Source organism: Mustelus asterias, chromosome 6, assembly GCF_964213995.1.
Source record: "Mustelus asterias chromosome 6, sMusAst1.hap1.1, whole genome shotgun sequence".
Lineage (NCBI taxonomy): Eukaryota > Metazoa > Chordata > Chondrichthyes > Carcharhiniformes > Triakidae > Mustelus > Mustelus asterias.
Genome location: NC_135806.1, coordinates 147,294,773 through 147,319,659, shown reverse-complemented (window position 1 = coordinate 147,319,659; position 24,887 = coordinate 147,294,773). Strand labels below are relative to the sequence as shown.

The 24,887-nt window shown below is 44.9% G+C and overlaps 1 protein-coding gene across 10 annotated transcripts in view; it reads right to left on the bottom strand.

Moving 5' to 3' along the window:
* Positions 1 to 24,887, bottom strand: part of LOC144495209 (nipped-B-like protein) — a 728,344-nt gene that overhangs the window by 626,058 nt on the left and 77,399 nt on the right. For 9 of the 10 annotated variants that reach the window (XM_078215273.1, XM_078215271.1, XM_078215278.1 and 6 more), the window contains exon 2: positions 4,461 to 4,607. In XM_078215273.1, the coding sequence (XP_078071399.1) occupies positions 4,461 to 4,524 (64 nt within the window). In that variant the 5' untranslated portion in view covers positions 4,525 to 4,607. Of the gene's footprint in view, positions 1 to 4,460; positions 4,608 to 24,887 lie in introns of those variants that run through there. The other variant, XM_078215275.1, reaches the window with a different exon arrangement.

The following is a 24,887-nucleotide window of genomic DNA, read 5'->3' as shown; positions in this document are numbered from 1 at the left end:
AACATTCCTGCCACACAAGTGCCAAACATTGAATATCTCCAAAAAACAAACAAATCTAACCGTCAACCCTTGACATTCAATGGCATTTCCCTCACTGAATTCCCCACCGTCAACATCCTGGGGTTACCACTGACCAGAAACTGAACTGGGCTAGAAGAGGGCTTGTCCTTGTTATAAAGGGAATACAGCAAAGGTTTACCAGGCTGATTCCTGGGATGGCAGCTCTGCCATATGAGAGACTAAGTCGGTTAGGATTGTATTCACTGGAGTTTATAAGAGAGGCGATCTCAGAAACTTATAAAATTCTAACAGGGTAGATTCAGAAGAAATGTTCCCAATGGTGGGGGTGTCCAGAACTAGGGGTCATAGTTTGAGGATAAGGGGTATACCTTTTAGAACTGAGGTGGAGAAAAAATTTCTTCACCCAGAGGGTGGTGAATGTCTGGAATTCATTACCACAGAATATAGTTGAGGCCAAAACGTTGTGTGATTTCAAAAGGAAATTAGATATAGCTCTTGGGGCTAAAAGGATCAAGGAATATGGGAGGAAGGGGGATCAGAATATTGAATATGATCAGCCATGATCAAAATGGATGTTGGAGCAGGCTCGAAGGGCTGAGTGGCCAACTCCTGCTTCTAGTTTCTATGTTTAAGTTTCTATATAAATGCTGTAACTACAAGAGGTCAGAGATGGCGAATTTTCCAGCAAGTAACTCACCTCCTAATTCCCCAAAGCCTGTCCACCATCTAAAAACATCAGGTTAAAGTCCAACAGGTTTATTTGGTAGCACGAGCTTTCAGAGCGTTGCCCCTTCATCTCTCACCTCTCAGACTCTCACCTGATGAAGGGGCAACGCTCCGAAAACTCGTTCTACCAAATAAACTTGTTGGACTTTAACCTGGTGTTGTGAGACTACTTACTGCGTCTACCCCACTCCAACACCGGCAACTCCATATCATCTAAAAGGCACAAGTGTGATGGAAGACTCTCCCCTTCCCTGGATGAGCACAGCTCCAACAACACTCAAGAAGTTCAACATCATCCAGGACAAAGCAGCCCGCTTAGCTGGCATGCCATGCAGTCCCCCCAACATCCACTCACTCTACCACTGGTGGCATCAGTGCTTACTATCTACAAGACACACTGGCAATATCCTTACAGATGGAGACACTAATTACAAAAGTTATAAACTGTAATTGGAATTCCAAGCCAATTATAATGATATTTGCCTGAATGTATGTGTGGAAAAAATGATTATGCTGTACTGTACTAATCCTTGAAGATTTGTTGCATTGGTTGTAAAAATGAGTGGAAATCTTTCTTTAAAATATTTTTTTTAAAAGGCAAATTAGGTACCCGAAACAAAGGATAATCAAAGGGGCCCAAAAAGAGAGAGCAACACAAAATAATTAATACCAGCAGGAAACATGTACTGGAGAAATCTAGGGGACTAAAAGCCAACAAATCCCCATAATCTGAAGGCCTATATTACAGAATTCCAAAAGGGATAGCTGCAGAGATGGTGGCTGCACTGATAATTTTCCAACATTCCCCATGTTCTAAAAGGGTCGCAGGAAATTGGAAGTTAGCAAATGTAAATCTGCTATCAAGAAAGGAAGAGAGAAAGCACAACTACAGGCCAGTTAGCCAGACATCTACTTATAGAATCCCTACAGTACAATAGGAGGCCATTCGGCCCATCAAGTCTGTACCGACCACAATCCCACCCATGCCCTATCCCAGTAATCCCACACATTTACCCTGCTAATCCCCCTGGGTCAATTTAGCATGGTGAATCAACCTAACCCGCACATCTTTGGACTGTGGGAGGAAACCGGAGCACCCGGAGGAAAACAGATAAAGGGAGAACGCGCAAACTCCACACAAACCGCCAGCTGAGGCCGGAATTGAACCTGGGAGCCTGGCGATGTGAGGCAGCCGTGATAACCACCATGCCACCTGTTTCTGCTGTCAGAAAAACAGTTGGAATCTGTTACTATCAAAGTCTTAACCGTGCACTTGGAAAATCATGGTATGATCACACAAAGTTAACTTTGTTTTATGCAAGGGAGGAGAGTTGCAAGCAATGATGACAGCAAACTAGTTGGCAGGTGGTGTATAGCTAACAAAGAAGAACACAACGAGACATTAGGAAACTTGCAACCTTAGCAGTTATGTAGCCAATACTGACAGGTAAACATTGATGCACATTGGTAGGAATATTAGAATTTTCTAAAGGTAGAAAAATGAGAAACTGAATGGAGCATAATCAACAGAACAGTATAACACAGTGAAGGCATTCGGTCTGCACCTTTCAAGGCACAAAATACTAGATGCCGGAAAATCTGAAATAAAAGCATAAAATGCTGTTTGGTAGCATCTGTTGACGGAGAAACAGAATTAACTTTTCGGGTCTGTGACTTTTCATCAGAACTGGGAAATGCAGTAGATTCTAAGTGAAAGGCAGCTGGATATGAAGAACAATGGGAGGGTTTTGATATGGTTTAAGGCAGGAGAGAGTCAGCGACACAAGGTTGCATGGTGTAGGGCCAAAGGGAGTGATCATGGGACAAGCAAGATGCATCTTCAAGAGATATAAATGGCAGGATCATGAATAGCTGCTGTGTGACCAAAGAGAAGGAGAGAGAGAGAGAAAGGGGGGAAATAAACAACACAAGAAAAAAGGAAACAAAACAAAGTTGAGGTTAGGATCTAAAACTGCTGAACAGTTCTGATGAAAAGAAAATCACAGACCTGGAAAGTTAACTCTTTCTCACTCCATGCTGTGTGACCTGAACAGTATCACCCACGCTTTGTTTGTATTTCAGATTTCAAGGATCTGCAGTATTCTTGCTTTTGCATCATTTAATTCACTTCTTTTCCATGAAGTGCCACCTTGAAGTTCAGTCTGTTTTTCTCTCTAACCACCCCTCTGCCAAATTAATCTAACCGCTGCTCAATAGCACTAGCAAATCACCCCTGGAACACTGATCTGAAACTGCTCAAACGAAACTGCAAAAAACATGTTTGTCTCAAATGAGCACAAAGGTTCTGCAAATGTGTGTTAGATGAAAGGAGACTTAGTCATTAACCTTAATCACCTTGCCAGTTACTAATCGGTACAACCAAAATATTCCCCGATAGGTGATTGCAAAACATCACGATCCCTCAGCCTCATACTGCAGAAGTCACTTCAATATATAGGGACCAAGTTTTGTTTGTTAATCAACCATATACACAATCACATAGAAACTAGAAGCAGGAATAGGCCCTTCGAACCTGCTCCGTCATTCATTATGATCATGACTGATCATCAAATTCAATATCCTGATCCCCCTTCCTCCCATATCCCTTGATCCTATAGCCCCAAGAGCTATATCTAATTTCTTCTTGAAATCACACAACGTTTTGACCTCAACTACTTTCTGTGATAGTGAATTCTACACATTCGCCACCCTCTGGATGAAGAAATTTCTCCTCACCTCAGTTCTAAAAGGTTTATCCCTTATCTTCAAACTAATTCTGCTCTCCCCCATCAAAGGGAACATTCTTTCTGAATCTACCCTGTCTAATCCTGTCAGAGCTTTATGGTTCCATGAGATTCCCTCTCTTTTCTAAACTTCAATGAATATAACTAATATAACTAACTTAGTCTCCTCATATGACAGAGCTGCCATCAACCTGGTAAACCTCCGTTGTACTCTCTCTCTATAGCAAGGATATCCTTCCTCAGGTAAGGACATCAAAACTGTGCGCAATACTCCAGGTGTGGCCTTGCCAACACCCTATACAACTGCAGTAAAACATCCCTATTCCTATACTCAAATCCTCTTGCTATGAAGGCCAACATACCATTTGCCTTCTTTACTGCCTGCTGTACCTGCATGCTTACTTTCAGCGACTGATGCACGAGGACATCAAGGTCTTGCTGAGTATCCATCTCTCTCTCAATTTACACCCTCTTCCAAATCATTAATATATAATATGAATAGTTGGGGTCCTAACACAGATCCCTGCGGTACCCCACTAGTCACTGCTTGCCAATCAGAAAAAGACCCATTGATGCTAACTCTTTGCTTCCTATCTGCTGGCTAGCTTTCTATCCATCTCAAGACATTGACATACTGATATATCAAATTCGGTCTTGGATGACACGGAATGCTGGTACATTATATAACTGTTGGGCACTTAAGTGAAAGCAAGAACAAAAAGTTTCAGCAAAAAAAAAGAATCCACTCAAGTCGTGAATCTATTTGAGTTATAATATGCATATGGAGGTCCCACATGTAAATCAATTTATATCATGTTTAACAACTTTCCATGTTTCAAAGTATCACTATAAAGACTTCCATAGTTCCAATCATACCTCAAATATTTATATTTAAACTATAGAATTGCAACAACATTAGACTCCTAGAAGCCTGTAATAGAATGGTAAAGAATAAAATTCCGTACTTACAATCAGTGAGGCTAGCAATCCCCGCAAGTGTGGTGATGGGAACATGAGGCATATCCCCATTCATCCTGAAGTTGTAGAAATAATCGTGTCAATGCACAGATATTTCAGTCTAGGTCCCAGTCAATTTCACTTCACATCTCCCAGATACTGCAAAAAACAAGGTCAGTCCATCACTATCAGTAGTTACACTGATTCCAATTCAGTTGGCAGTAGTCATAGAGGGCCACTGTTTGACCATTGTATCCATACTGGCTTGATGCTAAAGCAATCCAAAACTAACTGCATTGCATTCATAGCTTTATATTTTTCACTGCTCCAAATATTCATCCGTTTTTCTGTTAAATGAACCAAAGGTTTGAGACAAAGCAGTTCATTTCCCATCAGGTTTGAAGAAATTTCTCCTCTCTCCCTCGAGGCAATTTTAAACTGATGACACTCAGCATTCCTAATCTTTCACTATTCACCAGATCATACCTTAAGCAAAAGATAAAACAAATTCGAAGTATTTGAAATTAAAACTGAAAACTTTAAAACAATAGTCAACATCCAAAAGTGAAAGCAAGTTTAATAATTAATGAATACATTTCAAAGGGCTGTTAGAGTCAGAGTTTTACAGCACTGCATTTCCCAATCAAATGGGTTAAATAGCTGGATCGTCCAAATAATTTCTCAAAAATATCACATTGACAACACAAAAACTAAGTAATCTTCATCAACACAGCTATAATCAAGCTATAAAAATAAATTTAAAGACATAAAAAGGAACATCAAGTGTTAATGAGGTAGATGTTTAATAACCTGTAGAAAAGATAAGCTGGTTAACAAACGTTTATTAAAGATATGCTTACTGCACCTTACATGCACAGATATTTGTTTGAAAGCAGTATGTGCAAGACAGTACTCTACACATATAGACTTTCTAGTTTCAGCTTCAAATTGGGTTAGATCAGTCCTCCTAACCAAATAACATTGCATGGCTTACCCCACATACTTTTGGATAGATTCTCAAGATTTTCTTTGGCTCTCTTTACACCTCTAACTGCTGTGCAATTTTCTTAGTTGCAACATTCCGAATGGGACACTCAATTGACCGGCCAGTCCATCTTTTGTCTGACTGACCTTTCAGAGAGCCCTACAATCCCAGTGATTATAATGTTCTCAGATCATCATAGAACTGGAACATTTGTCGTTCAAACTTGCATTTCTGAATTTCTTAACACTTAGAACATAGAACATAGAAAAAATACAGCACAAACAGGCCCTTCGGCCTACAAGTTGCACCGGTCATGTCTCTACCTACCTAGGCTTATAGGCTTACCTATAACCCTCAATCCTATTCAGTCCCATGCACTCATCCAGAAGTCTCTTAAAAGACCCTATCGAGTTTGCCTCCACCACCGTTGCTGGCAGCTGATTCCACTCACCCACCACCCTCTGTGTAAAAAACTTACCCCTGACATCTCCTCTGTACCTACTCCCCAACACCTTAAACCTGTGTCCTCTCGTAGCAGCCATTTTAGCCCTGGGAAAAAGCCTCCGAGAATCCACCCGATCTATACCTCTCAACATCTTGTACACCTCTATCAGGTCACCTCTCATCCTTCGTCTCTCCAAGGAGAAAAGACCGAGCTCCCTCAGCCTATCCTCATAAGGCATGCCAACCAATCCAGGCAACATCCTTGTACATCTTCTCTGCGCCCTTTCAATCATTTCCACATCCCTCCTGTAATGAGGCGACCAGAACTGAGCACAGCACTCCAAGTGGGGTCTGACGAGGGTCTTATAAAGCTGCAAGGAGCGGACAGCAGGCTAATGAGCAAAGTGACAGGGTAGTGAGAGTGAGGTGGCAACCTAAGGCAGCACAGTGACAGAAGGAATGGGTGCCATCTTCCTGTTCCAGTTCCTTGTCAGGAGATAGTGAAAGAAGTTACTTGTAGGCTCAGGAAACAGAACTTCCTCGCCCATTCATTTCTTTCGCAATAATCTTTTATTTGACGCGGTTTGAAGGATGCACAAACAAAATATTTTTATCTATTACCTCAATCTACTAGGTCAGATTTAATAGCTCAGACAATCATCTATAAGTATCATGCAATCGAAATATACTGGAGTCATAAAATGTTTATATGTTAGCCCTGAAAATATATGAACAGACAATTAATTTCAAGTACAGATATACTTGACAAATGAACAAGGTTAACATAGCCTGGGACAAGCAAAGGCATGGAAGGATACTGCCCCAATATAGGTTTCATATGAAATTGGACAATTATTCAAGTCCTTATAGAGAGGGAAAATAAAACAGTAGGGAGGATTTAGATTAACAATGGAATAAGAGACAGGTCAGATGTAGACAGAGGGAAAGTTAAGTGACAGAGGTGGAAGAAATGCAATGGGTCATAGGTACCAAATTAAATGGAGATTTTGAAGACTGGGTAAAAGTAACTTCTTTCACTATCTCCTGACAAGGAACTGGAACAGGAAGTTGGCACCCATTCCTTCTGTCACTGTGCTGCCTCAGATTGCCACCTCACTCACACTACCCTGTCACTTTGCTCATTAGCCTGCTCTCCACTCCTTGGCTCCTTTGCAACCCTTGGCTGTTCCCTTCCAGAGTGACAAGTAGTAAGCAACGATGGAGCAAAACAGTGAGCAGGAAAGCCAGTTAGTCAATGAGATCAAATTAACATTTTATTGCTTGCAATCCCAAGATCTTGGGGATATTGTTTGGGATCAACATTCTGTGAAAAATACAATCCTGAACCATGGTACATACAAACTAGGAGCAGGAGTAGGTCACTCGGCTCCTCAGGCACAGTGACTGCATGTGCAGAGTGCACCCTCTGCAGTTGTGGTGTCGAGAAACAGCCTCTTATCAATATCAACATGAAATGTTAACCTTCCCTTTATTTACTAATGCTGCCTCATCTGCAAAGATTTTCTGGCATTTTGCTTTTAATTTCATTTTCTATTAATGACCCTTCATGAATAATCCAGAGAATGAGTTCAAATTTCAACATGCTCGTTTGAAAATTTAATTCAGTTTGAAGAAAGAAAAATCAGGATATTTATATATACTGATATCAGTAAGAAACACCAACTGGCTAGATAACATTTTAGGGAAGAAAGTATGCTGTCCTCCCCGCATCTGGCCTATACGTAATTTCAGCATCTACCAAAAACAGCTTCCTAACTATTAATCTTGCTTCATAACAAAAGGCCTCGTTTAGGATTTAGCATTATAACTACCCCTTCCTAAATTTGTGTGGTGACATACCCACTGGAGTTAGACAAGAGAAAATTGAGGGTATTTGGATTGTCATAGAGGTTTACAGCATGGAAACAGGCCCTTCAGCCCAACTTGTCCATGCCGCCCCTTTTTTTTAAAAACTACTAAGTTAGTCCTAATTGCCCGCGTTTGGCTCATATCCCTCTATACCCATCGTACCCATGTAACTATCTAAATGCTTTTTAAAAGACAAAATTGTACCTGCCTCTACTATTACCTTTGGCAGCTTGTTCCAGACTCACCACCCTCTGAAACAAATTCCCTTCTGGACCCTTTTGTATCTTTCCCCTCTCACCTTAAAACTATGCCCTCTACTTTTAGACTCCCCTACGTTTGGGAAAAGATGTTGACCATCTAGCTGCTCTATGCACCTCATTATTTTATAGACCTCTAAGTTCACCTCTAAGTCTCCTACACTCCAGGGAAAAAAAGTCCCAGTCTATCCAGCCTCTCCTTATAACTCAAACCAAGTCCCAGAAGCATCCCACTAAATCTTTTCTGCACTGTTTCTAATTTAATACTATCCTTTCCAGAACTGTACACAGTATTCCAAGTGTGGCCTTACCAATGTCTTGTACAACTTCAGTAAGAAGTCTCACAACACCAGGTTAAAGCCCAACAGGTTTATTTGGTAGCATGTGCCACAAGCTTTCAGAGCACTGCTCCTTCATCAGGTGAGTGGAAGTTCTGTTCACAAACAGTGCATATAAAGACACAAACTCAATTTACAAAATAATGGCTGGAATGCGAGTCTTTACAGGTAATCAAGTCTTAAAGGTACAGACAATGTGAGTGGAAGAGGGTTAAGCACAGGTTAAAGAGATGTGTATTGTCTCCAGACAGGATAGTTAGTGAGACTTTGCAAGTCCAGGGGGTTACAGATAGTGTGACATGAACCCAAGATCCCGGTTGAGGCCATCCTCGTGTGTGGAAATTGACTATCAGTTTCTGCTCAGCGATTCTGCGTTGTCGTGTGTCGTGAAGGCCGCCTTGGAGAACGCTTACTCGAAGATCAGAGGCTGAATACCCGTGACTGCTGAAGTCTTCCCCAACAGGAAGAGAACACTCTTGCCAGGTGATTATCGAGCAGTGTTCATTCATCCGTTGTCGTAGCATCTGCATGGTCTCCCCAATGTACCATGCCTCGGGACATCCTTTTCTGCAGCATATCAGGTAGACAACGTTGGCCGAGTTGCAAGTGTACCTGGTGGATGGTGTTCTCACGTGAGATGATGCCATCCGTGTCGATGATCCGGCACATCTTGCAGAGGTTGCTGTGGCAGGGTTGTGTGGTGCCGTGGTCACTGTTCTCCTGAAGGCTGGGTAGTTTGCTGCGGACAATGATCTGTTTGAAGTTGTGCGGTTGTTTGAAGGCAAGAAGTGGGGGTATGGGGATGGCCTTGGCGAGATGTTAGTCTTCATCGATGACATGAAGGCTCCGGAGAAGATGTTGTAGCTTCTCCGCTCCTCCGGAATCGGTTGCATTCTTGGACACACGCATCTCCATTAAGGACGGTCACCTCAGCACTTCACTGTACCGCAAGCCCACGGATAACCTCACGATGCTCCATTTCTCCAGCTTCCATCCTAAACATGTTCAAGAAATTATAGGCCGGTGAGCTTGACGTCCGTGGTAGGGAAGTTGTTGGAGAGGATTCTTAGAGACAGGATGTATGTGCATTTAGAACGGAACAATCTCATTAGTGACAGACAGCATGGTTTTGTAAGAGGGAGGTCGTGCCTTACAAATTTGGTGGAGTTTTTTGAGGAAGTGACAAAAACGGTTGATGAAGGAAGGGCCGTGGATGTCGTCTATATGGATTTCAGTAAGGCATTTGACAAAGTCCCACATGGCAGGTTGGTTAAGAAGGTTAAGGCTCATGGAATACAAGGAGAAGTGGCTAGATGGGTGGAGAACTGGCTTGGCCATAGGAGACAGAGGGTAGTAGAACATAGAACATAGAACATAGAACATTACAGCGCAGAACAGGCCCTTCGGCCCACGATGTTGCACCGACCAGTTAAAAAAAAACTGTGACCCTCCAACCTAAACCAATTTCTTTTCGTCCATGAACCTATCTACGGATCTCTTAAACGCCCCCAAACTAGGCGCATTTACTACTGATGCTGGCAGGGCATTCCAATCCCTCACCACCCTCTGGGTAAAGAACCTACCCCTGACATCGGTTCTATAACTACCCCCCCTCAATTTAAAGCCATGCCCCCTCGTGCTGGATTTCTCCATCAGAGGAAAAAGGCTATCACTATCCACCCTATCTAAACCTCTAATCATCTTATATGTTTCAATAAGATCCCCTCTTAGCCGCCGCCTTTCCAGCGAAAACAATCCCAAATCCCTCAGCCTCTCCTCATAGGATCTCCCCTCCATACCAGGCAACATCCTGGTAAACCTCCTCTGCACCCTCTCCAAAGCCTCCACATCCTTCCTGTAATGTGGGGACCAGAACTGCACACAGTACTCCAAGTGCGGCCGCACCAGAGTTGTGTACAGTTGCAACATAACGCTACGACTCCTAAATTCAATCCCCCTACCAATAAACGCCAAGACACCATATGCCTTCTTAACAACCTTATCTACTTGATTCCCAACTTTCAGGGATCTATGCACACATACACCTAGATCCCTCTGCTCCTCCACACTATTCAAAGTCCTCCCGTTAGCCCTATACTCAACACATCTGTTATTCCTACCAAAGTGAATTACCTCACACTTCTCCGCATTAAACTCCATCCGCCACCTCTCGGCCCAACTTTGCAACCTGTCTAAATCTTCCTGCAAACTACGACACCCTTCCTCACTGTCTACCACACCACCGACTTTGGTGTCATCAGCAAATTTGCTAATCCACCCAACTATACCCTCATCCAGATCATTAATAAATATTACAAACAGCAGTGGCCCCAAAACAGATCCCTGAGGTACACCACTTGTAACCGCACTCCATGATGAATATTTACTATCAACCACCACCCTCTGTTTCCTATCCGCTAGCCAATTCCTGATCCAATTTCCTAGATCACCCCCAATCCCATACATCTGCATTTTCTGCAGAAGCCTACCATGGTGAACCTTATCAAACGCCTTACTAAAATCCATATATACCACGTCCACTGCCTTGCCCCCATCCACCTCCTTGGTCACTTTCTCAAAAAACTCAATAAGGTTAGTAAGGCACGACCTACCTGCCACAAAACCATGCTGACTATCACCTATCAATTCATTACTCTCCAAATAACTATAAATCCTATCCCTTATAATTTTTTCCAACATCTTGCCGACAACAGAAGTGAGACTCACCGGTCTATAATTCCCGGGGAAGTCTCTGTTCCCCTTCTTAAACAATGGGACAACATTCGCTAACCTCCAATCTTCTGGTACTATACCAGAGGCCAACGACGACCTGAAGATCAGAGCCAGAGGCGCTGCAATCACTTCTCTTGCCTCCCAGAGAATCCTTGGATAAATCCCATCCGGACCAGGGGATTTATCTATTTTCAGACCCTCCAGAATATCCTGCACATCCTCCTTATCAACTGTAATACTGTCTATTCTACTCCCTTGGTCGAAGGGTCTTTTTCCGGCTGGAGGTCTGTGACCAGTGGTGTTCCGCAGGGCTCTGTACTGGGACCTCTGCTTTTGTGATATATAAAATGATTTGGAAGAAGGTGTAACTGGTGTTATCAGCAAGTTTGCGGATGACACGAAGATGGCTGGACTTGCGGATAGCGAAGAGCATTGTCGGGCAATACAGCAGGATATAAATAGGCTGGAAAATTGGGCGGAGAGGTGGCAGATGGAGTTTAATCCGGATAAATGCGAAGTGATGCATTTTGGAAGAAATAATGTAGGGAGGAGTTATACAATAAATGGCAGAGTCATCAGGAGTATAGAAACACAGAGCGACCTAGGTGTGCAAGTCCACAAATCCTTGAAGGTGGCAATACAGGTGGAGAAGGTGGTGAAGAAGACATATGGTATGCTTGCCTTTATAGGACGGGGTATAGAGTATAAAAGCTGGAGTCTGATGATGCAGCTGTATAGAACGCTGGTTAGGCCACATTTGGAGTACTGCGTCCAGTTCTGGTCGCCGCACTACCAGAAGGACGTGGAGGCGTTAGAGAGAGTGCAGAGAAGGTTTACCAGAATGTTGCCTGGTATGGAGGGTCTTAGCTATGAGGAGAGATTGGGTAGACTGGGGTTGTTCTCCTTGGAAAGACGGAGAATGAGGGGAGATCTAATAGAGGTGTACAAGATTATGAAGGGTATGGATAGGGTGAACAGTGGGAAGCCTTTTCCCAGGTCGGAGGTGACGATCACGAGGGGTCACGGGCTCAAGCTGAGAGGGGCGAAGTATAACTCAGATATCAGAGGGACGTTTTTTACACAGAGGGTGGTGGGGGCCTGGAATGCGCTGCCGGGTAGGGTGGTGGAGGCAGGCACGCTGACATCGTTTAAGACTTACCTGGATAGTCACATGAGCAGCCTGGGAATGGAGGGATACAAACGATTGGTCTAGTTGGACCAAGGAGCGGCACAGGCTTGGAGGGCCGAAGGGCCTGTTTCCTGTGCTGTACTGTTCTTTGTTCTTTAAGAAGCCATCCTCTACAGACAAGCCCTCTGTCTACAGAGGATCTGCTCAGATGAGGAGGACCACAACAGACACTTCCAGACGCTGAAAGATGCCCTCATAAGAACAGGATATGGCCTCGACTCATTGATCGACAGTTCCGATGTGCCACAGCGAAAAACCGCACCAGCCTCCTCAGAAGACAACACGGGACACGGCGGACAGAGTACCCTTCGTCGTCCAGTACTTCCCTGGAGTGGAGAAGCTACAATATCTTCTCCAGAGCCTTCAACATGTCATCGATTAAGATGAAGATCTTGCCAAGGCCACCCCCACACTCCCACCTCTCGCCTTCAAACAACCGCACAACCTCAAACAGACCATTGCCCGCAGCAAACTACCCAGCCTTCAGGAGAACAGTGACCAAATCATTGACATGGGTGCCAACATCTCACATGAGAACACCACCCATCAGGTACACGGTACATACTCTTGCAACTCGGCCAACGTTGTCTACCTGATACGCTGCAGAAAAGGATCTCCTGGATGGTATCGAACTTCTTGAATGCTGTTGGAGCTGCTCTCGTCCAAGCAAGCGAATAGTATTCCACCACACTCATGATTTGTTCATAGAATCTACAGTGCAGAAGGAGGCCATTTGGCCCATCGGTCTGCACCAACAACAATCCCACCAAGGTCTTGTCCTATCCCCACGTATTTATCCTCCCTATTCCCTGACATTAAGGGGCAATTTAGCATAGCCAATCAACCTAATCCACACATATTTGGAATGTGGGAAGAAACCGGAGCACCTGGAGGAAACCCATGCAGGCACAGGGAGAATGTGCAAACTCCACGCAGAGTGACCTGAGACCGGAATCGAACCCAGGTTCCTGGCACTGAGGCAGCAGTGCGAACCACTGTGCCACCCACTTATATTTCTTTGCATTTCAATCCAAAAAGCCCTAGTCTATAACCCTTGGTTCAAGATTATAAAGTCAAGAGAACAGGCTCCCAAAATCTACACTGACGCAGCCATGGACATCCATTCTCCAGTTAACAGAGCAACAGCTTAAAATAACTTATCCACTTATCTCCAATATTTTGCTGTTTCGTTCTCATTATATCTTATGCTTTGCAATTTGTTGTAAAGCTTTCCTATATGGTTTTTTTTCAGTATGATTAATTGCCTTTGGTGAAATAACAGTTTCTATTCAGTCAAGTTCGTTTGGATGTTTGAAACTATCCTAGTTGGCATGTGGAAACCTCTGCGGGGACTCCAAACATAAGGTAATGCTGGCTAGATTCCAAACTGGAAGGAGGCCAAATACCACAGGAGAACAAACCGTAAGCAAAGCTTTTATTTAGCACCAGACAGGGAGGGAGATTATGAAGTAATTCCAGGAGGAGAACTGTCCCAACAAATTGCCTGGGTCCAGGTGAGACAAATAAATGGAAGATACTAGTAAAATCCTCCTGCATGACAAGAGAAATGGCAATTCAACAAGAAAAAAAAAGTGCACTTATGACAGATGCAAGGTGCATAATGCAAATGAGAACTATGTTGAAGTTGAGATGGTAATTGAAGTAGCAAGAGAAAAGAAAGATTACAAAAGGCTGGCAAATGTAATAAAAGAGAATTCCAAAGTCTACTATAGCTCTACAAACAGTAAAAGGATGATAAAAGGAATGGGGCCAATTAGGGGACAAAAAGGGGGCTCAGCTGAGGTATTGAATGAATACCTCATATCTGTCCTCAACAGAAGCTGCTGCACAAATCATGATGAATTAAGGGATAGTTCAGAGACTGGAAGGGTTTAAAACTGATAGAGTTATTGCAGACTACCTAAATTGAAAAAAGCACCTAGACCGAATGAGATGCATCCAAGGATGCTAGGATGCTGCCGGGACTTAAGGTATCTAGAGGGGATGGGTGTGAAGGCAGTGCAATGTTCCTCTTGCACGATGTTCGAGGTGAGGGACGACGTCAGTGTCCCTGCTAATTATACCTGTGAGAAGTGCATCCATCTGCAGCTCCTCCAAAACCGTGTAAGAGAACTGGAGCTGGAGTTGGAGGAACTTAGGATCATTAGGGATGCAGAGATGGCCACAGACAGAAGCTTCAGGGATACAGTTACTCCGCGGAATGAAAATAGATGGGTGACGGTGAGAGGGGCTGGGAAGAAGCAGTCGGTGCAGGGATCCCCTGTGGTCGTTCCCCTTAGCAATAAGTATTCCGCTTTGGATACGGTTGAGGGGGACGACATACCAGTGGTGAGCCGCAGTGAGAGGATCTCCGGCACTGAGTCCGTCCCTGTGGCTCAGGAGGGTAAGGAGGAGAGCGGGAGGGCAATAGTTATTGGGGACTCGTTAGTTAGAGGGATAGATAGGAGGTTCTGTGGCAGCAAAAGAGACTCGAGGATGGTTTGTTGCCTACCGGATGCCAGGGTCCGTGACGTCTCGGACCGTGTTTTCCGGATTCTTAAGGGGGAGGGGAAACAGTCACAAGTCGTGGTACACATTGGTACCAACGACATAGGTAAGAGAAGGGACGGGGATTTAAAACAGGAATTTCGGGAGCTCGGCTGGAAGCTGAGAGCAAAGACAAAACATGTGGTCATCTCTGGTACGCTACCGGTGCCACGTGATAGCGAGTTGAGGAACAGGGAGAGAGTGCACTTAAACATGTGGTTGCAGGGATGGTGCAGGAAGGAGGGTTTCAGATACGTGGATAATTGGAACACGTTCTGGGGAAGGTGGGACCTCTACAAACAGGACGGGGTGCACCTGAACCAGAGGGGCACCAATATCCTGGGAGGGAAATTTGCTACGGCTCTTCAGGGGGATTTAAACTAATTTGTCAGGGGAGTGGGAAAAGGAGTTGTAGTCCAGAAGTCAGTGTTGAGGGTGGTGAGGTATTGGGGAAGGTATCAAGGTCAAGGGTGGGTACCGGTAGACAGGAAGATGGGTTGAAGTGTGTCTACTTCAATGCAAGGAGCATCCGGAACAAGGTGGATGAACTTGGGGCGTGGATTGCTACTTGGGACTACGATGTTGTGGCCATTACGGAGACGTGGGTAGAACAAGGACAGGAATGGTTGTTGGACGTTCCAGGGTATAGATGTTTCAGTAAGTGTAGGGAAGCTGGTAAAAGAGGTGGAGGAGTAGCATTGTTAATCAAGGATAGTTTAACGGCTGCGGAAAAGCACTTTGAGGGGGATATGCACACTGAGGTAATATGGGCTGCAGTTAGAAACAGGAAAGGAGCGGTCACGTTGCGAGGAGTTTACTATAGGCCCCCAAATAGTAATAGAGATGTGGAGGAAGAAATTGCTAAGCAGATTATGGATACGTGTGGGGGTCACAGGGTAGTTGTCATGGGGGACTTTAACTTTCCAAATATTGATTGGAACCTTTGTAGGTCAAATAGTTTGGATGGGGCACTTTTTGTGCAGTGTGTGCAGGAGGGTTTCCTGACACAATATGTGGATAGGCCGACAAGGGGTGAGGCCACATTGGATTTGGTACTGGGAAATGAACCGGGCCAAGTGTTAGATTTGGTTGTGGGAGAGAACTTTGGAGATAGTGACCACAATTCGGTGTCTTTTGTTATTGCAATGGAGAGGGATAGGGCCGGACGGCAGGGCAAGGCTTACAATTGGGGGAGAGGTAATTATGATGCGATTAGGCAAGAATTAGGGGGCATAAGATGGGAACAGAAACTGTCAGGGAAAGGCACTGATGAAAAGTGGAACTTTTTCAAGGAACAAATACTGGGTGTCCTTGATAGGTATGTCCCTGTCAGGCAGGGAGGAAATGGCCGAGTGAGGGAACCGTGGTTCACAAAAGAGGTGGAATGTCTTGTGAAAAGCAAGAGGGAAGCTTATGTAGGGATGAGGAAACAAGGTTCAGATGGCTCGACTGAGGGTTACAAGTTAGCAAGGAACGAGCTGAAAAAGGGGCTGAGGAGAGCTAGGAGGGGACATGAGAAGTCCTTGGCGGGTCGGATCAAGGAAAACCCCAAGGCTTTTTACTCTTATGTGAGGAATAAAAGAATGACCAGGGTGAGGTTAGGGCCGGTCAAGGACAGTGGTGGGAACTTGTGTATGGAATCAGTAGAGATAGGCGAGGTGATGAATGAATACTTTTCTTCAGTGTTCACCAAGGAGAGGGGCCATGTTTTTCAGGAAGAGAAGGTGTTACAGGCTAATAGGCTGGAGGAAATAGATGTTCGGAGGGAGGATGTATTGGCAGTTTTGAATAAACTGAAGGTCGATAAGTCCCCTGGGCCTGATGAAATGTATCCTAGGATTCTTTGGGAGGCGAGGGATGAGATTGCAGAGCCTTTGGCTTTGATCTTTGGGTCCTCGCTGTCCACGGGGATGGTGCCAGAGGACTGGAGAGTGGCAAATGTTGTTCCTCTGTTTAAGAAAGGGAATAGAAATGACCCTGGTAATTATAGACCGGTTAGTCTGACTTCGGTGGTTGGTAAATTGATGGAAAAGGTCCTTAGGGATGGGATTTACGACCATTTAGAAAGATGCGGATTAATCCGGGATCGTCAGCACGGATTTGTGAAGGGCAAATCGTGCCTCACAAATTTGATAGAATTTTTTGAGTTGGTAACTAGGTGTGTTGATGAAGGTAGGGCGGTTGATGTCATATACATGGATTTTAGTAAGGCGTTTGATAAGGTCCCCCATGGTCGGCTTATGATGAAAGTAAGGAGGTGTGGGATAGAGGGAAAGTTGGCCGATTGGATAGGTAACTGGCTATCTGATCGAAGACAGAGGGTGGTGGTGGATGGAAAATTTTCGGACTGGAGGCAGGTTGCTAGCGGAGTGCCGCAGGGATCGGTGCTTGGTCCTCTGCTCTTTGTGATTTTTATTAATGACTTAGAGGAGGGGGCTGAAGGGTGGATCAGTAAATTTGCTGATGACACCAAGATTGGTGGAGTAGTGGATGAGGTGGAGGGCTGTTGTAGGCTGCAAAGAGACATAGATAGGATGCAAAGCTGGGCTGAAAAATGGCAAATGGAGTTTAACCCTGATAAATGTGAGGTGATTCATTTTGGTAGGACTAATTTAAATGTGGATTACAGGGTCAAAAGTAGGGTTCTGAAGACTGTGGAGGAACAGAGAGATCTTGGGGTCCATATCCACAGATCTCTAAAGGTTGCCACTCAAGTGGATAGAGCTGTGAAGAAGGCATATAGTGTGTTAGCTTTTATTGATGTGGAGATGCCGGCGTTGGACTGGGGTAAACACAGTAAGAAGTTTAACAACACCAGGTTAAAGTCCAACAGGTTTATTTGGTAGAAAAAGCCACACAAGCTTTCGAGGCTCTGAGCCCCTTCTTCAGGTGAGTGGGAATTCTGTTCACAAACAGAACTTATAAGACACTGACTCAATTTACATGAATAATGGTTGGAATGCGAATACTTACAACTAATCCAGTCTTTAAGAAACAAAACAATGGGAGTGGAGAGAGCATCAAGACAGGCTAAAAAGATGTGTATTGTCTCCAGACAAGACAGCCAGTGAAACTCTGCAGGTCCACGCAACTGTGGGAGTTACAAATAGTGTGACATAAATTCTGATTCTAGGATCGCATGATAGAGACTCAGGAGGAAAAAAGCAGAAATATTTATGTGAAATAGTGTGACATAAACCCAATATCCCGGTTGAGGCCGTCCTTGTGTGTGCGGAACCTGGCTATCAGTTTCTGCTCCGCGACTCTGCGCTGTCGTGTGTCGCGAAGGCCGCCTTGGAGAACGCTTACCCGAATATCAGAGGCCGAATGCCCGTGACCGCTGAAGTGCTCCCCAACAGGAAGAGAACAGTCTTGCCTGGTGATTGTCGAGCGGTGTTCATTCATCCGTTGTCGCAGCGTCTGCATAGTTTCCCCAATGTACCATGCCTCGGGACATCCTTTCTTGCAGCGTATCAGGTTGTCTACCAAGTTTCTCCAACTCCTCCCCATAGCTAATGCCCTCCATACCAGGCAACATCCTGGTAAATCTTTTCTGTACCCTCTCCAAAGCCTCCACATCCTTCTGGTAGTGTGGCGACCAGAATTGAACACTATATTCCAAGTGCGGCCTCACTAAGGTTCTATAAACCTGCAACATGACTTGCCAATTTTTAAACTCAATACCCCGGCCGATGAAGGCAAGCATGCCATATGCCTTCTTGACTACCTTCTCCACCTGCATTGCCACTTTCAGTGACCTGTGTACCTGTATACCCAGATCCCTTTGCCTATCAATACTCCTAAGGGTTCTGCCATTTACTGTATATTTCCTATCTGTATTAGACCTTCCAAAATGCATTACCTCACATTTGTCCGGATTAAACTCCATCTGCCATCTCTCCGCCCAAGTCTCCAATTGATCGATATCCTGTTGTATCCCCTGAAGGTCCTCATCGCTATCCGCAAATCCACCAACCTTTGTGTCGTCCGCAAACTTACTAATCCATCCAGTTACATTTTCCTCCAAATCATTTATATATATTACAAATAGACTGGGACTTTTTTCTCTGGAGCATAGGAGGCTGAGGGATGACCTCATAGAGGTCCATAAAATAATGAGGGGCATAGACAAGGTAGATAGTCAATATCTTTTCCCAAAGATAGGGGAGTCTAAAACTAGAGGACATAGGTTTAAGGTGAGAGGGGAGAGATACAAAAGTGTCCAGAGGGGCAATTTTTTTCTCTCAGAGGGTGGTGTGTGTCTGGAACAAGCTGCCAGAGGTAGTAGTGGAGGCGGGTACAATTTTATCTTTTAAAAAGCATTTAGATAGTTACATGGGTACAGAGGGATATGGGCCAAATGTGGGCAATTGGAATTAGTTTAGGGGTTTAAAAAAAAAAGGTTGGCATGGACAAGTTGGGCCGAAAGGCCTGTTCCCATGCTGTAAACCTCTATGACTCTAAGGTAAGGCACTGGCTATTATTCTTAAGGTATATACCCTATCCTTACCTTAAATCTGTGCCCTGGTTATTGACCCCTCTCCTATGCTTCTTCCTACCTACCAAATCTGTGTACCTTAATTTTGTAGACCTCAATCAGGATGCCCCCCTCAGCCCTCTCTGGAAAACCCCCAGCCGAACTAGCTTCTCTTCACAGGGGAAAGACTATAGCCCATGCAACATCCTGGCGAATCTCCTCTGCAACCTTTCCTGTAGTGTGATGACAGAACTGCACACAGCACTCTGTAGGGGATGAGAGGAAAACCATTTTATACAGCTCCATAAACTCCCTGGGCTTATATTCTATGCCTCAGCTAATAATGGCAAGTATCCCAGATGCCTTTTTAATCACCTTATCTGCCTGGCCTACTGTCTTCAGACATGCACCCAATCCCTCTGCTATTTCCTAGTGTCTGACCGGTCATTGTGTAATCCTTGTTTTGTTAGTCCTCCCAAAATGCATCAGCTCACACTTTTCAGGGTTAAATTAAATTTGCCATAGCTCTGCCCATCTGACCAGCCTGTCTATATCACCCTGTTATCCAAGGCTTTCCTCCTTCCTATTTACCACACCACCATTTTTGGTGTCATCTAAGAACCTGCTGATCATGCCTCCCACATTCACATCATTTGTTTTTGGGATGTAGAGCTCGTTGGCTAGTGTCCTTCAGGTGGTGGTGAGCCACCGTGAACCACTGCCATCCTTGTGATGTAGGTACCTTCTCAGTGCTGTTAGGGTGAGAGGAATTTGACCCAGCAACAATGAAGGACCGGTAATATGTTCCCAAGTCAGGATGGTGTGCAGTTTATATATAAGCATAGAAGATAGGAGTAGGAAGAGGCCATTCATCCCTTCGAGCCTGTTCACTCATCACGATCATGGCTGATCGTCCAACTCAATAGCCCAATCCTGTTTTCTCCCCATAATCTTTGAACCCATTCGCCCCATGTGCTATATCCAGCTGCCCCTTGATTACATTCAATGTTTTGGCATGAACTACTTCCTGTGGTAATGAATTCCACAGGCTCACCACTCTGTGGGGGAAAAATTGTCTCCTCACCTCCATCCGAAATGGTCAATCCTGAATCCTCAGACTGTGACCCCTGATTCTGGACACCTCCACAATCGGGAACATCCTTCCTGCGTCTACCCTGTCTAATCCTGTTAGAATTTTATAAGTCTCTATGAGATCCCCCCCCCCCCATTCGTCTGAACTCCAGCGAAAACAATCCTAACCTTGTCAATCTCTCCTCATACATCAGTCCCGCCATCCCCAGAATCAGCCTGATAAACCTTCGCTGCACACTCTCGAGCAAGAACATCCTTCCTCAGAAAAGGAGACCAAAACTGCACACAATACTCTAGGTGTGGCCTCACCAAGGCCCTGTATAATTGCAACAACACATCCCTGCTCCTGTGCTCGAAACCTCCTGCAATGAAGGCCAACATACCATTTGCCTTCTTTACCACCTGCATGCCTGCCTTCAGTGACTGATGCATAAGGACTCCCAGGTCCCGCTGCACACTCCCCTCTCCCAATTTACAGCCATTCAGGTAGTAATCTGCTTCTTGTTTTTGCTTCCAAAGTGAATAACCTCGCATTTATCCTATTAATACTGCATCTGCAACTGATTTGCCTCCTCACCCAACCTGTCCAGATCACACTGAAGGATCTCTGCATCCTCGCCACAGTTCACCCTCCCACCCAACTTGGTATCACCTGCAAACTTTTGAGATGTTACATTTTGTTCCCTCATCCAAATCATTAATATATATTGCGAATAGCTGGGGTCCCAGCACCGATCCCTGTGGCACCCCACCAGTTACTGCCTGCCAATTTGAAAAGCACCCATTAATTCCTATTCTTCCTCTCTGCCAACCAGTTTTCTATCCATCTCAATACACTTCCCCAAATCCCATGCGCTTTAATCTTGAGTGATAATCTCTAACGCAGGACTTTGTCAAAGGCTTTTTGAAAGTCCAAATATACCACATCGACTATCTCCCTGTTGTCAACTCTACCAGTTACACCAGAGGACGGTGAATTTGTGGAATTCACAACCACAGAATGTAGTCGAGGCCAAAACATTGTCTGATTTCAAGAAGAAATTAGATATAGCTCTTGGAGCTAAAGGGATCAAGGGGTATTGTCGGGGAGGGGAGGGGAGGGGGGCAGGGGTGGTATGATCAAGATATTGAAATCGATGATCAGCCATGATCAAAATGAATGGAAGAGCAGGCTCAAAGGGTCGAATGGCCGACTCCTGCTTCTAGTTTCTATGTTTCTATCACAATATAAGCCTAATGAGCCATCGCTGCACTTGATCTATGGCAAGTATATCCTTCCTTAGGTAGGGAGATGTAAACTGCAGAAAGCTACAACACAAAGGGACTTGGGGGCACTTGTGCACAAAATACAGAAAGCGAGCACACAGGTTCAGCAGGCAATCAGGAAAGCTAATGACATGACAGAAGACAGAGGGTGGTTGTAGAGGGTTGTTTTTCAAAATGGAGGCCTGTGACCAGCGGTGTGCCTCAGGGATCGATGCTGGGTCCACTGTTATTTGTCATTTATATTCATGATTTGGATGAGAATATAGGAGGCATGGTTAGTAAGTTTGCAGATAACACCAAGATTGGTGGCATAGTGGACAGTGAGGATTATCTAGGATTGCAATGTCATCTTGATCAATTGGGCCAGTGGGCTGATGAATGGCAGGTGGAGTTTAATTTAGATAAATGTGAGGTGATGCATTTTGGTAGATCGAAGCAGGGCAGGACTTACTCAGTTAATGGTAGGGTATTGGGGAGAGTTAAAACAAAGTGATCTAGGGGTACAGGTTCATAGCTCCTTGAAAGTGGAGTCACAGGTGGATGGGGTGGTGAAGGCGGCATTCAGCATGCTTGGTTTCATCGGTCAGAACATTGAATACAGGAGTTGGGACGTCTTGTTGAAGTTGTACAAGACATTGGTAAGGCCACACTTGGAATACTGTGTATTGTTCTGGACACCCTATTATAGAAAGGATATTATTCAACTAGAAAGAATGCAGAAAAGATTTACTAGGATGCTACTGGGACTTGATGGTTTGAGTTACAAGGAGAGGTTGGAGAGGTTGGATAGGCTGGGACTTTTTCCTCTGGAGCATAGGAGGGGTGATCTTATAGAGGTCTATAAAATAAAAGGGGCATAGATCAGCTAGATAGTCAATATCTGGAGTCTAAAACTAGAGGGCATAGGTTTAAGGTGAGAGGGGAGAGATAGAAAAGGTCCAGAGGGGCAATTGCGTCAGAAGGTGGTGAGTGTCTGGAACAAGCTGCCAGAGGTAGTAGTAGAGGCGGGTACAATTTTGTCTTTTAAAAAGCATTTAGACAGTTACATGGGCAAGATGGGTATAGGGGAATATGGGCTAAACACGGACAATTGGGACTACCTTAGGAGTTAAAAAGGGGCAGCATGGACAAGTTGGGCCGAAGGGCCTGTAAACCTCTATGACTCTATATTGGCCCTTATTTCAAGGGGGTTGGAGTATCAGAACAGAAAAGTCTTGTTGCAACTGCACAAAAAGTTAAAAATGTATCTATTAGTCACAAGGCTTACATTAACAGTGCAATGAAGTTACTGTGAAATTCCCCGAGTCGCCACATTCCGGCGCCTGTTCAGACCAATGCACCTAACCAGCACATCTTTCAGGCTGTGGGAGGAAACCAGAGCACCCGGAGGAAACCCATGCAGACATGGAGAGAACGTGCAAACTCCACACAGACGGGAATCAAACCTGGGTCCCTGGCGCTGTGAGGCAACAGTGCTAGCCACTGTGCCACATCTGGAGTACGAGAGCAGTTTTGGTCCCCTTATTTAAGGAAGGATATTATTCAATTGGAGGCAGTTCAGAAAAGGCTCACTAAGATGATCCCTGGTATGGAGGTATTTTCTTATGAGGAAAGAATCATAGAATCATAGAACCCTACAGTGCAGAAAGAGGCAATTTGGCCCATCGAGTCTGCACCGACCACAATCCCACCCAGGCCCCAGCACCATATCCCTACATATTTACCTGCTAAGCCCTCTAACCTACGCATCTCAGGTGTCTAAGGGGCAATTTTTGGCATGGCCAATCAACCTAACCCACACATCTTTGGACTGTGGGAGGAAACCGGAGCACCCAGAGGAAACCCACGCAGACACGAGGAGAACGTGCAAACTCCACACAGACAGTGACCCAAGCCGGGAATCGAACCCAGGTCCCTGGAGTTGTGAAGCAGCAGTGCTAACCACTGTGCTACTGTGCCGAAAGGTTGAACAAGTTGGGACTCTACACACTGGAATTTAAAAGGAGAGATGATCTCACCGAAACACACAGAGGATGGTTCCCTTCATGGGAAGAGTCTAGAATCAGAGGGCATAGTCTCAGAATAATGGGGTGCCAATTTAAGACTGGATGAGAGGTTAGGACATAGAACAGTAGACCACAGTACAGGCCCTTCGGCCCTCAATGTTGTGCCAAGCTTTCTCCGAAACCAAGATCAAGCTATCCCACTCCCTATCATTCGAGTGTGCTCCATGTGCCTATCCAATAACCGCTTGAAAGTTCCTAAAGTGTCCGACTCCACTATCACAGCAGGTAGTCCATTCCACACCCCAACCACTCTCTGAGTAAAGAACCTACCTCAGACATCCCTCTTATATCTCCCACCATGAACCTTATAGTTATGCCCCCTAGTAACAGCTACATCCACCCGAGGAAATAGTCTCTGAACGTCTACTCTATCTATCCCCCTCATCATCTTATAAACCTCTATTAAGTCGCCTCTCATCCTCCTCTGCTCTAAAGAGAAAAGCCCTAGTTCCCTCAACCTTTCCTCATAAGACCTACCCTCCAAACCAGGCAGCATCCTGGTAAATCTCCTTTGCACTCTTTCCAGTGCTTCCACATCCTTCTTATAGTGAGGTGACCAGAACTGCACACAATATTCCAAGTGTGGTCTCACCAAGGTCCTGTGCAGTTGCAGCATAACCCCACGGCTCTTAAACTCAAACCCCCTGTTAATAAACGCTAACACACTATAGGCCTTCTTCACGGCTCTATCCACTTGAGTGGCAACCTTCAGAGGTCTGTGGATATGAACCCCAAGATCTCTGTTCCTCCACATTCTTCAGAACCCTGCTGTTGACCCTGTAATCCGCATTCAAATTTGTCCTACCAAAGTGAATCACTTCGCACTTATCAGGGTTAAACTCCATCTGCCATTTTTCAGCCCAACTCTGCATCCTATCTGTGTCTCTTTGCAGCCTACAACAGCCCTCCACCTCATCCACTACTCCACCAACCTTGGTGTCATCAGCAAATTTACTGACCCACCCTTCAGCCCCCTCCTCCAAGTCATTGACAAATAGAAGAGGACCCAGCACTGATCTCTGTGGTACACCACTGGTAACTGGTCTCCAGTCTGAAAATTTTCCATCCACTACCACCCTGTGTCTTCTATGAGATACAGTAAGAGTTTTAACTCTTACTGTGTTTACCCCAGTCCAACGCCGGCATCTCCACTTCTATGAGATAGCCAGTTACTTA